Source organism: Ostrinia furnacalis, unplaced genomic scaffold, assembly GCF_004193835.3.
Source record: "Ostrinia furnacalis isolate ACB-3 unplaced genomic scaffold, ASM419383v2 OfSCF4672, whole genome shotgun sequence".
Classification (NCBI taxonomy): domain Eukaryota; kingdom Metazoa; phylum Arthropoda; class Insecta; order Lepidoptera; family Crambidae; genus Ostrinia; species Ostrinia furnacalis.
This window is the reverse complement of record NW_021134911.1, coordinates 42,433-59,783: the sequence shown is the minus strand read 5'-3', so window position 1 is coordinate 59,783 and position 17,351 is coordinate 42,433. Positions and strand designations below refer to the sequence as shown.

Below are 17,351 nucleotides of genomic sequence, written 5' to 3'. Positions count from 1 at the left end.
CAGTGCGGGTCCTTTGTCACGGAAATGGAAATTATTTTTTTAATGGGTACGCATCCGAGCATAACTCGGCATTTGTGCGGTTGCCCGCGATTTTTCAAAGTTTCGAGAGTCAAACTATCGAGACTCTCTTCCTTGTAAGACAAAATACGACATGACCGACCTTCCCCCCTAATGAATGGCCCCCAATACATCGTTTGCGTTTCTTCACAAACATCTTGCTCGACACATTTTTGTGACCGGCAAGATATATAACCGGCGGCTTTGTTACCGAGACAGTATATGTCTCTTTTTTTCACTTTATGAAAGTGTAACAGAGAAAGATATAATTGTCACAGTGACAAAAAGTCCTTGTGCGTAGCCATAAACCGATGAACTTCCGGTTACAAAACGCAATGTCAAAAAAATGCCAATGTCAAAATTTTGAATAAATTACGGAAGGCGGCGGCGAATTTCTTACTACATTTAACGTTGAAAGAAAGTGGAATAATAATGGATGTGGTCGAAGAAATTGAGAATTTGCTACAAAATGGAAACAACTACAGTTTACCCGTTCTCTTGGACAGTCTTAAATCGATTGTTACTAAGAAAATTTGTACTACAGAGGCGGTAACCGCGGACTTGATTGATTTGGAGTTTTTTGAAGATGTAAAAAACCTAACAGCGTATGAAAACATTCCAATTTACTTTGGCAAAACTCTTAGAGATGTTAAATGTGTTATACTTGATGAGAGGCTTAGAGAACATCCGATTTTTGTTTCTTATAAAGGTCCAAAGAAGTTGATTATAAAGTCGGTTATTTTACCTCATTCACCACTTCAAGATAGGGAGTACAGTACACTCGAAGAAATAATTTTTACATTCAAGAGGCATGTGGATAGTTTATCTACATATTTTCATGAACTGGAGCGCATTGATAGATTTTGTACCGTCATGGAACCAGCTGAACCTACCTTCAAGGATGACTTTAGAAGAATACTTCTTGGTAAGATTCGAATTTGAGTAATGAGATAAAAGCTTTCTTTCCTGTATGATTCTTATTTGACGTTTCTAGTTAGCAAGCCATTTTTTATTGTATGATTTTGTGTTTTAGATGACAGAATCTGGTTGCATATAGAAGTTACTCCTGATGGTTTAGCAAGCAATGTCCATCTTGTAGGTCAGTCTGACTTATGGAGTAATAGGTTGCAGCAAGGGCTTCTGTCTTGGGATCATGACAAAGAAATTATAGAGAACATCACTACTGTATTTGGTAATTATAAAAATGTTTATATTTTCAGCATTATTTTTGTCTTGAACTGGTTGGTTGATATTTGTTTTATTTTTTAGATTTGGTCAATTTCCCTGCAGACTCCAGAAAGTCATCAACAACTACAATATCAACTGAGGACCGCCTTATGGTTGACCCAATTCTCTGTGGTATTTGCTTGTGTGCCGAGTTGCCAGAGAGTTCAGCGATGCCTCTTCCTCTGTGCCCAAACCTTCTTTGTGGGACTTACTTTCATAGAAACTGTCTATTTCAGGTTTGTATTGTGTAATATCAATAATAAAATGAGATAAATCAGGACTTACAGTTATTCTAAATACCAAGTCTTTTTCTTGAAAAAATTAAGGTATAATATACCAAGTCCATTATTTAGTGCTCAGCTCACAAACTTAAATTTCACATAGTATTTGAAAAAAAGTCCTTAAAAAATTGGTGTCAATATAATTAAACAAATAAATTTGTTTTCAGTGGTTAGTGTCATCTGGCGGAGGTCGCCCGCCCGCTTTCGGAGTCGCAACCGGCAGTTGCCCAGCTTGCATTGAACCTATCGCATGTTGTGAAAGGGATGCTTAGATTAATGTTAAATTAACTAGCTAACGACGACTACAGTGAAACTGATAGTAGGATACTGTGATTTGAATGTAAAATAAGCAGAATTTATAAGTGTGAAATAATTTTAAATTGCATGTATTTTTGTATAGAAATTAAACCTTTCTTCAGTGATTTATAAACCTTGTTATTGCCTTGAACTTAATCAATAAATTATTATGTATTTGTCACATTATTTTTTGGAGCTCCCAACCAACTGAAGTAAAATAATCCTGATTGCGTGTAGCAATATCATTACTTTGTGGGAATACTATGGATAGTATCGGACGTAACAGTATCGATAGTATAGGACGGACGTCACTATTGATATATTGCACGATATCGTACTCCCCAGATACCTACATTTTGCCAGCTTTGCCACGCACTTGTTGGTGTATTTAAATGGGGAATTAAAATAACCAATTTTTGATGCCTTTACTTTTTAATTAAAAATTACGTTGACATAATATTTTGTGGTTACATAGAATAATTCAGTATAAACAATGTTAATAATGTTTGCACCAGCTGTTCATTTTTCTGTGATTGCTGATAGAAATTTCCATTGCATCAGCAGTTTATTTAAATTATTAAATTACTGAAGCCATGAGCACATTTGTTCATCCTTACTAAATAATAAAGAAAAATGAGTTTCAAAGTACACAAAGTGTTCTTTAAAATATTGCATGACAATTACAATAGTGTTGTGGCTAATATTCACAAAATGAACATAGTGTTCTGGTATTGCATGCAGTTAGACACCGGTAATACAACTTAAACTGTCACGCAAACACATTGACGATTTTCATTAGAATAATGAGTAATTCATCACAAAGTCACGGTGTCGAAGGTGCGTGTGGGGATGCTAGTGCTGGAGCCCGGGGCTTCGCCGCTCTGCGGACCGATGTCCCGGCCGACATTCTGTAAATTAAATAGGGAATAATTAATTTTTAAAATAGGAACGCTCATACAAGGTATCCTGTCCTATCTGCTGTTACTTGTTCTATTTGTCGGCCGTTTGGTGTAGTGGTTCAGAACGGACTACTATGCCGAGAGGTCCCGGGTTCGATTCCCGGCCGGGCAGAAATTGAAATGATGAATTTTAATTTCTGTGACGGGTCTGGGTGTGACTATGTATAATATTTATGTATTTAAAAAAAAAGTATATAAGTAGTATATCCGTTAAGCTAGCACCCATAACACAAGCATTAAGTTGCTTACTTTGGGGCTAGCTGGCGCTGTGTGAAATTGTCCAAAGATTTATTTATTTATTTGCATGTCGCGTGCGCTATGGAAACCGCTGGGAAGGGGTATCTTTGTTCAACAATTACGTCGAAACTAATAAACGTAGACTAATAAATTAACATTTGTTTTGTAGAATAGCTCAAATACTAATTAGTATTTGAGCTATTCTACAAAACAAATGTTAATTTATTAATAATACAATGCAAATAAAACATACCTTAACGACCTGGTTTTTCTTGTGTTGGAAAATAACTGAAAAAGAAGTGAAAAAAGTAATGTCTTTTTGTAATTAAATCCATTCTTACTCCCATAAAATGTATGAAACTTGTGTCTGTTTTCTTCTTCTACTAATAGATAATTTTATTGGCTATCGCATGATATAAAATATTTGCCTATTAATGTTAAGTTTATTTATTTATTTATCCTATATGTATAGTGTGAATAACCGTGATAGGTGCTAGGCCTGCACAAGAACAGTCATTATTGGTTTATAATGATTGCATAGGCAAGTGTGGCCAACCGGTCGATCGCGAATATTAGTCCAGTCGATCGTGGCTAGGCAAAAATTACTACAAGATTGTGTACCAAACTATGTTTCATTTAAGATTTCAAGAAGTATGTAAGTGATAGATCGCCCAGGGTTTCGTTAGTAAACAGTAGATCTTATGTATAATCAAGTTGGCCACCCCTGGCCATATAGGAAATCTGGCTGAATACATAATTATGTCAATGATTAAATGTGATTTAAAAAAATACTATTCCCTGTTTAGAATCTTCTATACACTTAAATTATTATTCCAGAATCTTTTAAGACTATTCCAGCTTTACAGGAAACCCTGAACTACTAGAATGAACAAAACGAAAGCTTATGTGGACAGTTAAGTGATATTAGATTTAGCAAGAAATAAGAAATAATCATTATTAGTTTTAAATGAGAATTGTAAACTCACCTTGACATGGATCTGATTTTTGAGCATAGCAGCACGTAATATCAGCATGGAGGTCCGCCGTTGATATTCTTTCCCCATTGCAAGACTCTTTTCGAAAGTAGTGCTTCTCTGGTCCACATCTTTAGCATACAAAATTTTGTTGTGTGAATCAATGCGAGCTTGTATTTGTCCATCAAGTATCAACTGCATCAGCTCGTCTTCAAGTGCAGTGACGGTGCGGTTGAAAGCAGCAGCCATGAGCCTCATGTCTGCTGACAAGTACGGGCTAAAGTACTGGATCAGTGCTCTATTGCGGATTTGCATATACAATGAGTTTAAGTGTGGTGCTAAATACATATCTAGTAGGAGATTGTCCTTTATTTCATCCAGTAACCTCAGGCAAGAAGCATACTTAGATTCATAGAATTTAAAAATAATATCTCGCAACTGCGGCTCTAGTTCTAGGAATAATTTAAAAGAACTGCTAACTATGACTTGCTTTTGTAACTCAGAGCGATCAAATGTTGCCAGCGCACACAGGCCCCCGTAGACTGCAACATTGTTACTTGTCAGCAGATCTGAATAATCACAGTGGTCAATGCTGGCAGCTAAGAAATGTTTTGCAGCTGATTTATACTTTTTCGTTGCTAATTCAGCCAGGCCAGCAGCACATTTTAAGCGTGTTAGTATGGACTGATTAGAATCTTTTGCTGGGACTTCGTTAAAATCTGGTGTGCCCTCCGCTTTAGACACATAGTTGAGGACATGTGCCCAATTTTGTAAATATACTGATACTCTAACTACATTCAGACACATAATGATAATGTGTTTTCCACTTGTACAGTAATCTCTAGCTCTGGAGTAGCACTTCAGGGCACCAGTCAGATCTCCACAGTCGAGGTAATGGTCACCTAAATCATCATGTCCTCTTCTGATGCTTTCTTTTATTGAGTTGGTTTTATAATTTTTGAGGTCTGTGTCTAGTTTTTCCAATTTAATGGCAGCCTTTTTGGTTTTGGATTCCACCCACATTGTGTCAAGCACAGGGATGTCTTGAGATCCCATTTGGGCAACATCAGGGAGTCCAGCAGAAGCTACAGCTTCCGCAAGCTTTTTGTGAAGTGTTTGATATAAGCTCACATTGTAGGTGGTCATCACATATGAAATAGCCATTTTCAGAGCTTCTAATCTCAGTGAGGGACAGTGGTCTGCTACAAACATGAGTCTGTACAATTTGGCAAAACCAGTATATGAAGCTGCATAGGTTTCCAGGTCTAGAGTGGGATTCTCAACAACGTAACATTCTGTCTCATTGTTCTCGTTGTCTTCCATCGGCACATCCACCTGCATAGGTTCCGCCGTATTCTGAAAACAATGGCTCTCGTTAGGTAGTTGTTTTATGTCGTTCATATATATTTACAGTAAGAACACATAAAGAAGCTTATGTAAATGATAATGATACTAACCATTTCGAACATTTTATCCTGCTAAGTAGCCTTACAAAAGAAAATACGCGAACTCCACTGTCAACGCAGAAAACCAACCTATAACCAAATATATTTCAGATAATGGTCATTCCACACAATCACTATTGCCAGATTATTACTAAAACTTTCGAATTTGGTTTCACATTCACACGTCTGCATTAATAGAGTCGATCTAATGATATCGGCAATAATTTTATTTATCAAAATACCTTTATCATTACGTTTCCTCTTGGCAGCGGCATTTTTCTTTTGACGAGGAATCTATTGAGTTGCCATTTGTAAATAATTTCCACTATTTTACCGACTCATTGAGATCAGGGGAATAAATAATGTTTAAAAAAAGTGACCAATTGTTTATGGATTTTTGTTTCTGCAATAGCCCGCGCGGCGCTGCACACTTCCTTCTTTCCGCTTCATGAAAAAAAAACGCGGGAAAGATTATAAAATAAAAATGTTGTGTATCAGCTTCATAATGTAAGTTTTTGTATTTTTAACAATTATTAGATTGCTAGCTATATAAAAGTGTTAAAATTATGTAAAATAAACATCTGAACGTGAAGTGACCTTAGTTAAAGGTACATAAACTCTTTTTAGAACACCATCCTTGTAAACAGGAAAATATTGATAAAGGTTCCTTCACTTTTGTAAGAAACAAAAACATTTTACATGATACCCGAAGATGTTAAGTTAATAGATAGGTACATACACAATGCGTTTTACTCATAGTATGTAGCAGCAATACTTATATCTTTTGTCCAGGTTGTGCAACATTACATCTACTCGTATCTATAAAATAAAACTGTGTAAATAAATAAATAAATAAACAATAAACGTGGGCATTTAGGTAAGGCTTACTTACAATGAATGCGCATGCGTAGTACCTATTTCGATTTCTTGCATGCATGTCTCGCGTAAAATGAGTATAAAATTAAAAGGTAGTATAATTATCTTTATTTTCAGTGTAAGCAAAGTGAAGTGAATAACAACAAACATGACTGTGGATATTGCTAGTTATGTAGCTAGTTTTATTTGACAAAGTGTTGAGATTGCTGTCGCTATTAACCATAATAATTATGCTGAGCCGCTATTTCAATTAGCAGATTATGCAGCGCAGCGCAGGTTAGTTTATCATGGGAAAATCAGTGAGAGAGTGAGAGGATGTGGTAACTTTAAAAAAAAAATTGCCGCTTACCTACTCCAGTCGTAAGAAATGTATTATTATATCAAAGTAGGACAATTTTTTTATTTAGAAGTTATTCATCATAATAGATATAGATTGTTATTGGTAACAAGATAGTCGTAGAAGATAAGATTATCTGCGGTCGTCCCTGTAGATTGCGTTGACACCCACCAATTTTCTCTGATCATTCAACGGCCCTTTTAAGTTCTTATTAAGTACCATCGCTCATAGGTAGGTACCATTGAGAAACACCACTGATAAAGTTCAGAAAAATTAATTCGAAAATTCACATAAAAAAACATGTTTCGATGCTGTCTCATGAAAAACAGTAGGTACTGGTAGAGAATGCAACTTTGCCTTTTGTACCTGAAGTGCAATAAGGATTTTAAGTAAATAAATAAATTAAATACTCTTATGAATTTATGAAAGTAATTTTCAGACAATTTCAGGACATTCATAAGTTTTATAAGCAATTTCATATTGGTAGGTTGAGCGGCGGTGATTAAAATCGGTACCTCTAGCACGAATAACTTTTGACTTAGAATCGTTTGCGTGTTCGAAACGTCATCGAAAAATTAAGTATGAAAACAACAGCGACCCTGTGATAAAAGCAAGTATAAGAAATGGTAGCATGAAACTAATATTGAAAATCGAGATCGTCACGTTATCGTTGACTTCGAAGGTATATTTTGTCGAATACGCAAAAGATTCGACGACTAAAGTTTTTCGTGTTAGAGGTACGGCTTTTACCTACTTCAAAACAACGTATTGATACTTCTTTTATCATCATTAAATTTGATCACACGCCCACAATCGTGCGTATAAAAGGGGATGATGACATACAAAATGTTTGTAGGTGAACTATCGGCATCGCGGTCGGTAGGATGGCAATTTCTTTGGAGTTAGTGCTTGTGCTGTCGATAGCATGCTTCTTGCACTGCGGTGGGGCGGCAATAGTGCGAGATGTAGTGACCAACGATAGACCTATCATCGGCGTCCTGGCCCAGGAACAGTCCTACTACCTCCACGGCAAGTACCCTGAAGAGAACTACACCAGTTACATAGCTGCCAGCTATGTGAAAGATGTGGAATCGGCGGGGGCGAGAGTCGTTCCTATTATGTAAGCAAATCCTTTAATAGGATTTTTTTGTAATTTTAACGTAAGCTCAGATTATTTAATTTAGACATTGATAGAGTGGTAATGATGACAAAAAATGCAGTTTTGTATGTACTTGTGGATGTAGTGTATTGATGAGTACTGAGTTAGGATTTTAATGTCTTAATAATTTTCGGTAGTAACGTCAGTACATTTCAGAATCATGTAAACAAAAAAATATTTAACGAATGTTATTTTAACTAATCATGACACGTGCGCGTGCGTCTGCCGAAAGTCGGATAAAGATACTTCTAATCAAAACTTTCAGTTGTAAATAAAGGATAGGTACAATGACGAACGTTATAAGTAATTTTAATTTATTAAAGTTTTTATTAATTTATTATTAATGCAAAGGAAATGTTTTTTTTTTCAGGATTGGAAAAGACCGAGGATACTACAAAGATCTGTTAAAAAAAATAAATGGGTGAGTTGAGTACTTACATAATAATATTATAATATGTAGAGTGATTTTAAATAGGAAAATAAGAAATAGCATGGTTTAAAATTGTGTAATGGTTTAATTTAGTCATCATTAATTATGATCTTGTGAATTTAGAAAAATCTGGAAACTTTTTCAACTAGTGATGTAAATAACTGCTGATCGATAAATAGATTAGATATTACTTTTTAAAGTAACAAAAGTTGTAGATTTTATCAAATCTTTGATTTACAGTGATAAATTGTAGTTATCACAATTACATTTAATTGCACGCACTTAATATCACATAAAAATCGCAGATTTCATAAGATTGTCATCAAAATGTGTTTGTTAATTTGTCTAGTAACTAGTATCACCGATGTTCATGAGATAAGTGGGAAGTTTGTTTATCTAATGCCATAAGTAAGTAAGCTGTGTTTTTTTCTATAAGCAAAATATTGTCAGTTTTGCTCACTTTCTCGAATGACCTTGAGATGCTGTATGAATAAAGCGGCAAATTAGATTGTAGCGTTCTTTGTGTTACATCCAGCAGTGGACTGCCACTGGATGAAACATTCGTTCGTTTGTTTCAACTACCTACATGTAATCTTCTGCCGAAAAAAGGCCACTTCCACGGATATTTCCACTACGATCGGGCAGCGGATAGCCGCACCCAGTTTTTCCACGACCTTCACCAGATCATCAGTCTTCCGAGTGTACATTTAACTTTGGGTTAGTGGTAAAAAAAGGTGTGGCTGAAACACCATGTGCTTTATTATTTTGTTGCCTTCACCTACAGCGTCGTTTTACCTGGCGGAGCGACCTACTTCAACCAATCCAACGGCTACGCAGACGCGGGCCAGCACATCTACGAGCTGGCGATGGAGATGAACGACGCTGGAGATTACTTCCCTGTGTTCGGCACGTGTCTAGGCTTCGAGCTGCTCATCATATTAGCTTCGGGCCGCGGCGAGCCTGAGAACAGGATCCGGTGCTACTCGTACAGCAATATGCCACTGCATTTTACTGATGGTAAGTGTACCGACCTACATTATGGGTTCGTACATAAACGCCAGGAATAATAAGGGTTTGTATTTTAGTTTGATTGTTTTGGGCTGAAGTTTCAATCACCAGTTAAGTTTTGCCTTGACGATAACTTGACTTAAATTCGTTCTTAAATTCTTAGAACCATCTAGGTATTATTAACACTTTATGTGTAGAACACTTTAGTATGAAACGATTAGTCTTGAGACTTCAATAAGTATTCTGCTGAAACGTCTACAGTACAATCATTAACAGAACGTGAATTAATAAAGCTATTTGAATAAATAAGTATGGGAAGTACCTAGACAAAGATCTAGCTAAGTCATCAGTTTTTTTTAACAGATTATTAGCAATTTGTATTGCCCAAATTACTAATAGTCCCATTAGCCCCTCGTGTTAAGCTAAATAAGCTTATGTTACGAGTGGGCTCACCACAATATAATATTAACGTATTTTTTCTCTCAGATTTCAGGAAAAGCAAAATGTTCTCCGACACCCCCGATGACGTCATCGACATTCTAAAGAATGAGGAAGTTACCATAAATGCACATCAATTTTGCATTGTGGATGATGTAAGTTTCGTGTTATTTTTAAAGTTTTTATTTAGTAACAAATAATTTATGTATACCTCCGTCTTTTCAGAATCTCAGAGCATTCAATCTGACAAATGACTGGCGCGTGACGTCATACTCAGACGATGACTACGGAGTGGAGTTCATTGCAACTGTAGAGCACACAAGGTATGTGACAGAGTTTGTAGATAATACAACCTAGATCGATAGAATTGTCTATTCGTAATCATCATCATTTCAGCCATAGCGCATAGGAATCCATTGCTGAACATAGGTCTCCCCCAATTGATTAACCCGGTTGGCAGCGGTCTGCGTCCAGCTGCCTTTATGATGTCGTCGGTCTACTTTGTGGGTGGACGTCCGAGAATATCCTTTACTTTATAGCTAACTACGTGTATATCTAATTCCGATAAAGGTCACTTTCCCTTTGTAACTTCAATATTCTTTTGATTTTCAATTGTACACCTATTTTCCTTCTGTTTGGTTTTTATTAATTGGCCATTATTCAAGTGCAGTAGATCCTGGCCTTACATAGATCCAGTGGCGGCAATAATAGTCCCGTAGAGATATTCAAAACAAAAGATAGCTCTATCTACACACAGTCCCCAACAAAACCAAAATTAGTGTTCAATGCTCTTTGAAATCGAATCTTGAATATTTAAATTTTCAGATACCCATTCTACGGCGTCCAATTCCACCCAGAGAAGAATGCCTTCGAGTGGAAACTGTCCAAAGGGTACAATCACTCCAGAAACGCGATCAAAGCCAACAAATACTTCATGGACTTTTTCGTCAACGAGTGCAGAAGGAGTCTCCACGCTTTCGAGAGTGCGGCCGAAGAGAATGAATATGCCATCTACAATTTCGAAGCGAAGTTCACGGGAGTGCTTGGGAGCCAACACCACGAGATCTACTTCTTTGAACCGAGAGGTGTTAGCAACTGAGTTTTTCTATTTTCCTGAAAAATAATGTATCGGTTTTAAGATTATCGTTTTTCTTATGTTCTGTTTTGGCAATCAAAGATTCGTGAGACTCCTTACAATTTAAAGACTAATTGATTTTTGAGCGCCGTTTCATAATGTGAAAATATACACTTTTTGTACAGTATTAAAATCGCCTGAAATGTAAATCTTGAAATTATTGTGAAGTCAGATAATTTTCCGATTATTGTCTGCATTATGTTTTGAAATACGAATGATTCATAATAAAATATTTTACGATCAATTTACAAATTCCTAGTAATGTGTCATTCATACCGATTTCGGTAACTTGGAGATACATAGATAGTACCTACCTAAGTATCCCTCCTAAAATGGATTTTTGCTCATCCCTCATGCATTAACATTTTTACACTTATTTAAAACTTAATATGTTCGATTAATTTGATTAAATTGCTTTACCAATGTAAAGATTTGACAAAATATCGTCAGTAATTACATAATACAAGTATAAGATTCTTCTGGTAATTAGCTCACAAATATTTGCTAAAAATTGAATCATCAGTCTCGCAGTGCTGCGTGCCGTAATGAGTTATTATCAGTCAGCCTATAAATATGTGTCTCTATACAGGGTGTGTGTCTCTGTAAATAACGAATGATTAGAAAAAAGTTGCATTTCTTTTCAGAGAACTAACCAAGAGTTCATTTTGAAAATAAATTAAAAATGTTAAGACAACACACTTTTCAAATCCAGTACCTACCTAATCCCTCTCTTCCCATACTTTCCAAATTGGTATCACAAAAATGGAGATAACTCGATTACAGGGCCCAGGGACATGAGTGTATCTAAATCACTAAATAAACTCACTTTTAAATAACAAATCACAAAATGCTAAAGAAAAAATCCTATCTGAATTAAGACCCACATTTTTGAATTGCTGCAAAATATATTATGGTCTATCCCACTATTGTCCATTCAGTTCGAGAGTTGGAGACATTCTGTATGATAGTAACTGTTATCTCGTTAAGATTAGTCGGGTTATTACATTATTATAAAGACATGCAAAAAAAAAATCAGTAACGAAATGAATGATAACGCTGGACGGCGAAACATTCATACTTGTGTAGTTTATTGCTATGGTGACTTTATCTTAATGACGAAATTATTCAGGCCTATGGGGGTTATCGTAGTAACCTCTCTTAGGTAGTTATCTCCCTATTCATATCATATTTTTTTCTTGGGGTACCCCTTAATCCGCTTCCACGTTTTGATAACCATTACTTAGTACCTATAGAACACATTAAAATTTAATTTTGACATTGAACCCACCTTCCAGAATGCTTTTTTAAATAACATAACATAATATCTCAAGTTAGTAGACCGTAAAGCTTGGAACACACCGGTTGGGACTAAATGCACTGGAAAACTTTTTCTGAAATGTTTTGGGCAATACGTTATTGGCGTGGTCATGCGTACAAGAGTACCTACTATACTGTTCTGTGGAAAATCAAAGACTATGGCTAGTGCAGTTCTTGTGATGAAGATAGGAGAATGTGGAGTGTAAAGGTATGCGTTCACTTTTAACCCTTATTCAAACGCGAGCTGGTATGCATTTTTTTTACAAAGTTGAAGTGGATTTTGGGTAATTGTGGGTCACTTATTTCATATTTTTTATCAAAATTTATAAAAAAATAGGGGAAGGGGTAGTTTTTTGGGTGGTAAATAATTTACCATTATCCATTCATGACTACGAATTATTAAATGTTGGTGGTAAAATAGTTACCATTGTCCGTTTTGGTTTATTTTTGGTTCTTGACTAGTGACTTCCTCTTGGTTCTACCTATATTTTATTAAATATTTTGGGAATGAAATAAATAGAGTGCATTACCGCAGCAAAATTTTTATAAATGTTGTGCTTTAGAGAGTCGAGAGTATAGCAGATAATTAGTCCATCGTGAGCAGAAATTTGTCCACTAATAGCAAAATTCGTTCAAATTATAGTTTTAAAGTTATTAGGAAAAAACAGATTTTGCTGGGGTAATGTTTGAAACATTACCCCAGCAAAATTTTTTTTTGAAAGTCGTTCTATCCCGGAACCAAATACATGGATAGATAGCTTTTGTTGCGTAGTAATTTGTCCACGAATAGCAAAATTTGTTCGTGTTCCGGTTCTCAAGTTATTCAGAATTTTGCTGGGGTAATGTTTTGTGATGTCCCAGATCTCGTAAATGGCTCAACGCAGAAGTTTGAAAAAAATACCAATGATAGACCTTGATATGTCCAAATTAGTTCAAGCATTAGTCATTGATTTGAATGATAAACACCAGTGTAATTAAATGATTTCGAAAATCAGATAAAACGGATTTGTGAGTAAACCAGTACTCTTACAATCGAATAAAAAGGTGTAGCATGTACCCTTGGTACACCTTTATAACCACAGTAAAATAAATGATGTGGCTTTGCGCAAAAGAGAGATTTCAAGAAATTTAATTTATTTTAAAAGTCTTACTTTCGTGGCCGAATACGCAATTCCATTATAACAAGGGAACATGGCATACAATGGACAAATTAAAATGTTCTTTGAATAAGCTATCCTGTTAATTTCAGCTTTATATTACGGCTTATAAGAAAGTTATCGGACTGCAAAAAAATATCAGGAATTCTTCTATAAGCCGACCAAATTATAAAGGTCACTAAAAAGCGACCGTTCCATACATAAGGCTTGCCATCTTAAATCAACGGTATGATATCGAGCTTTCGTCAGTACAGTTGCGAACAAAGGTGTTGTGTTGAGTTGAGAGGTCAGATTATTGAAATAATAAAACAAACGTTTTTTTTTTTAAATACATTTTAAAAATAATTTACATTTCAGATAACAATGAAAGGATGACATTGCAAGGTGATGCCAGTCCAGTCTTAAATCCGTTGATATATGCTGCATCTGCCATCTTTTTTACTAAAAGATTCTTCTATCTCGCAGCTTAGACTTTTACTACAGACCTTAGACAGTATTTTTGGAAAATTCTTACGCATGGCGGAGTAAGGGACGCTCTAGAGACTCTCATGTCGACAAGGAGTCACATGAACTCCAGTTTTAAATCCGTTGACATCTGCTGCATCTGCCATCTTTTTGGCTAGAAGATTCTTCTATCTTGCAGCTTAGACCTTTAGCTACAGACCTTAGACAGTATTTTTGTGAAAATTCTTACGCATGGTGGAGGAAGGGACGCTCTAGACACTCAAATCTACAAGGAGTCACATGAACTCCAGTTTTAAATCCGTTGACATCTGCTGCATCTGCCATCTTTTTGGTTAGAAGATTCTTCCATCTTGCAGCGTAGACCTTTAGCTACGGACCTTAGACAGTATTTTTGTGAAAATTCTTACGCATGGTGGAGGAAGGGACGCTCTAGACACTCAAGTCTACAATGAGTCACATGAACTCCAGTTTTAAATCCGTTGACATCTGCTGCATCTGCCATCTTTTTGGTTAGAAGATTCCTCCATCTTGCAACGTAGACCTTTAGCTACAGACTTTAGACATTATTTTTGAAAAAAAAAACGCATGGTGGAAGGACGATGGAGACTGATTAGAAAGAAGAACGGTCACGCCCCATACAAAAAAAACCCAGACCCGACAGAAACGAGACATACCTCAGTTTTTTTGTCATGTCTTAATTAGTTAAATTATATATTTTTTATATTTGAAATCTATGTATAACACCAAAATATTACCCTTTGTTTTTGTTCAGGCGTTATACAAAAACTAATACAAAATGCCTATTTATCACCAAAATTGGTAAATGTATTTACCTAAATGTCAATTACAGCTGCTATGGAATGTATCTAGGTGACCTGGAGATACAGCCGGATTATACAGGGTACCTTTATAATTTGGTTGGCTTATAGAAGAATTCCTGATATTTTTTGCAGTTCAATAACTTTCTTTTAAGTCGTAATATAAAGCTGAAATTAACAGGATAGCATAATCAAGGAACATTTTAATTTGTCCATTGTATGCCATGTTCCCTTGTTATAAGGGAATTGCGTATTCGGCCACGAAAGTAAGACTGTTAAAATAAATTAAATTTCTTGAAATCTCTCTTTTGCGCAAAGCCACATCATTTATATTTACTGTGGTTATAAAGGTGTACCAAGGGTACATTCTACACCTTTTTATTTGATTGTAAGAGTACTGGTTTACTCACAAATCCGTTTTATCTGATTTTCGAAATCATTTAATTACACTGGTGTTTATCATTCAAATCAATGACTAATGCTTGAACTAATTTGGACATAATATCAAGGTCTATCATTGGTATTTTTTTCAAACTTCTGAGTTGAGCCATTTACGAGATCTGGGACATTNATTTGTTTACTTATCAATGCCATTTTACAACTTTTCAACGTCATTTGTCACTGTCAGGTAATGTCAAAGTCAACCAAACGGTTTTGGTGTGAAAAATTTCAAGTTTTTAGCGCGCGTTTTTGGTATTTTTGAAACTTTGTTCAACGAAAATTCTGATAAGTGTTTTTTGGATTCAAATTCCTAAACTATAACATTTATTGTAGAATCTCACTTATAGGCAACGTCTGCAATTGATTTATTCATATAATTTAGACATTTTAAAGAAGTGGTAAATAGTTTACCATTGTCCGATCCAGGCGCGGATCCACCGTTGTGGGCACTGTGGGCATGCCCACAACCCTAATTTGCTTGTTTTAATTATGATCTATTGATAAGATCCATAGGCTGATGATAACAGTGAACGGAAAACCGATTTATAAGGATAACCGGTATAAACGGTTACAGATTCATTTGGAAACCTTTTGATGCGGTTACGTGTTAATACTGTTAACACTTTCAATAGGTTAATTAAACGGTCCCAAAACCGAAATAAAACGGTTACCGATTAAAACTGTATACCAAATTAAACCGATATGTATTTCGGTTTTAAATGTTACGAACTTAGATTAATTACGAACAAGTAACAGAGTGAGACAAAATCTGTGAGCCAAAGTTTGAAATAAAAAATCTGTACGGTTCCTTTGCTTTAGTTTATAATTATTGTTTTTTTATAAAATTGGCTCCTTCGAATATGAACATATTAATAAAGTTTTTTTGTTTTAAATTATTTGTTATATGCAATCAAACGTTAACGCGAAAAAGAGATGAAAATAGTAGGCGGCCTCTTTACCCGCTCGCTTAGTTTTCGATTCGCGGTGCATTTGATGTTGACTACTGCCGGGCGCCGGCGTTTGTGCTGTTTTGAATCGTTCTACCTCATAATCGGTGACTCTTAGGAAAAAGGGGTAAAGACAATTTTAATAGATAATTTTTTGATCTAGTATTATTTCTTATCTATTTTAATGATAAGTTTACTACTTGGCCAAAAAATGCAAAAAACTTGGGACCTCGAAAACTTTTTTTTAAATGACGGATCGTTGGGGATTTTTGACATTTCATTAATGATGGTGTTCTCAACATTCACACAAATTTTCAGCTCTATGCGAATTATTATCCTGATGATGGAGTCCGGAGGTGGCCATAGGAACTCCTAAACGAAAAGGCGGAATCGCATCGAGTTTGGGTTCGTTGGATTTGTCTTTTCGAGCAGTTTAGTGCTAGATGATGTCCAGGGTCCTGATGATGGATTTGGGAGGTGGCCATAAGNAATAAGGGTTAAAGTTATTTTAGATGAAGTTTGAGACATACCTACATTGATTGGTCGTACCTACGACTGTTTGGAAATATTTTTGGGTGCTCGAATCCTTTTGAATCCTCGAATAGAAGCTCTTTGATCCATTTGGAAACCATAAAAGTGAATTTGAGAATAAAATATGTAAGTAATTGTAACTTAATGTTAGGGTTACCAATTCCAACTCTGAATACTTCGACCGATACCTAACTTCTTTATCTATCGTGTAAACAGCAGTTCCACACTCTCCCTATTCTTCATTGAGGCACGTGCCAGTACGCGGCGATAGAATTATCGGAAAGTGTATTCGAGAATTACACAAACAAACGTAAACATGTAGATTTTTAGATATAACTTCTGACGCTGATGTCCTCATTTCTGAACCACTGTGTTGCACCATCAGAAACGTATTGACAGATACTTAATGTACGAGTACGACATACATCTAGGATGAATACTAACTAGGGCGTTTTAATTTAATGAAATAAATAAAAAATTGCGGACTAACATAATCAATTTCGCATACTTTTGACAAAAGTTCAAAAGTAGGCAGTAGGTTAGACTTTGTACTAAAGCTCAAAAGAAAAGGCTCGTCATGGCAAGGCGTGCTTATAAGTGTAGCATTTTGTGATGTCACGCGGAAATTCAACGCATCATTTATCTTCGTAATTAATTTTTTGATTGACAAATAAAAATATACCTACGTTTTCTTGTAAATGTAATTATAAAATTTTTATTGTTAATTATTAAGTTCTATTAAAAACTGGAAAGTTTTAATGAATCTTTCCACACCCATATCTCAGAATACCGTTAAAAATAAGTATATTCGTATG

At 35.5% G+C, this 17,351-nt stretch overlaps 3 protein-coding genes across 3 annotated transcripts; 2 read left to right on the top strand and 1 right to left on the bottom strand.

Moving 5' to 3' along the window:
* The first annotated feature begins 403 nt into the window (after positions 1-403).
* Positions 404-2,043, top strand: Fancl (E3 ubiquitin-protein ligase Fancl). The gene is made up of 4 exons (XM_028314384.1): positions 404-982; positions 1,091-1,249; positions 1,327-1,520; positions 1,733-2,043. Exons 1-4 carry the CDS (start codon positions 490-492, stop codon positions 1,835-1,837), a joined length of 951 nt encoding a protein of 316 aa, XP_028170185.1. The 5' UTR covers positions 404-489; the 3' UTR covers positions 1,838-2,043.
* Positions 2,044-2,275: 232 nt separating this feature from the next.
* On the bottom strand, positions 2,276-5,825 carry CSN1b (COP9 signalosome subunit 1b). The gene is made up of 4 exons (XM_028314397.1): positions 5,720-5,825; positions 5,490-5,567; positions 4,045-5,388; positions 2,276-2,770 (listed from the first exon to the last, which is right to left on the bottom strand). Exons 2-4 carry the CDS (start codon positions 5,499-5,501, stop codon positions 2,678-2,680), a joined length of 1,449 nt encoding a protein of 482 aa, XP_028170198.1. The 5' UTR covers positions 5,502-5,567; positions 5,720-5,825; the 3' UTR covers positions 2,276-2,677.
* Positions 5,826-7,527: 1,702 nt separating this feature from the next.
* On the top strand, positions 7,528-11,314 carry LOC114359892 (gamma-glutamyl hydrolase A-like). Its single transcript, XM_028314426.1, has 6 exons — positions 7,528-7,810; positions 8,220-8,270; positions 9,064-9,296; positions 9,774-9,880; positions 9,951-10,048; positions 10,551-11,314. The coding sequence occupies exons 1-6, from the start codon at positions 7,575-7,577 to the stop codon at positions 10,822-10,824; spliced, it is 999 nt and encodes a 332-aa protein (XP_028170227.1). The 5' UTR covers positions 7,528-7,574; the 3' UTR covers positions 10,825-11,314.
* The last annotated feature ends 6,037 nt before the right edge of the window (positions 11,315-17,351 follow it).

What these genes read in the sequence shown, in the direction of transcription:
- LOC114359892 (XM_028314426.1), top strand. Translation starts at nt 7,575, where the DNA reads ATGGCAATTTCTTTGGAGTTAGTGCTTGTGCTGTCGATAGCATGCTTC. An exon ending in CTGTTAAAAAAAATAAATGG is followed by an intron (nt 8,271 to 9,063) that starts GTGAGTTGAGTA and finishes CTTCACCTACAG; the next exon opens with CGTCGTTTTACCTGGCGGAG. An exon ending in GCCACTGCATTTTACTGATG is followed by an intron (nt 9,297 to 9,773) that starts GTAAGTGTACCG and finishes TTTTTCTCTCAG; the next exon opens with ATTTCAGGAAAAGCAAAATG.
- Fancl (XM_028314384.1), top strand. Translation starts at nt 490, where the DNA reads ATGGATGTGGTCGAAGAAATTGAGAATTTGCTACAAAATGGAAACAAC. An exon ending in CTTTAGAAGAATACTTCTTG is followed by an intron (nt 983 to 1,090) that starts GTAAGATTCGAA and finishes TTTGTGTTTTAG; the next exon opens with ATGACAGAATCTGGTTGCAT. An exon ending in ATAGAAACTGTCTATTTCAG is followed by an intron (nt 1,521 to 1,732) that starts GTTTGTATTGTG and finishes ATTTGTTTTCAG; the next exon opens with TGGTTAGTGTCATCTGGCGG.
- CSN1b (XM_028314397.1), bottom strand. An exon ending in AAAATCAGATCCATGTCAAG is followed by an intron (nt 2,771 to 4,044) that starts GTGAGTTTACAA and finishes TTTAATTTACAG; the next exon opens with AATGTCGGCCGGGACATCGG.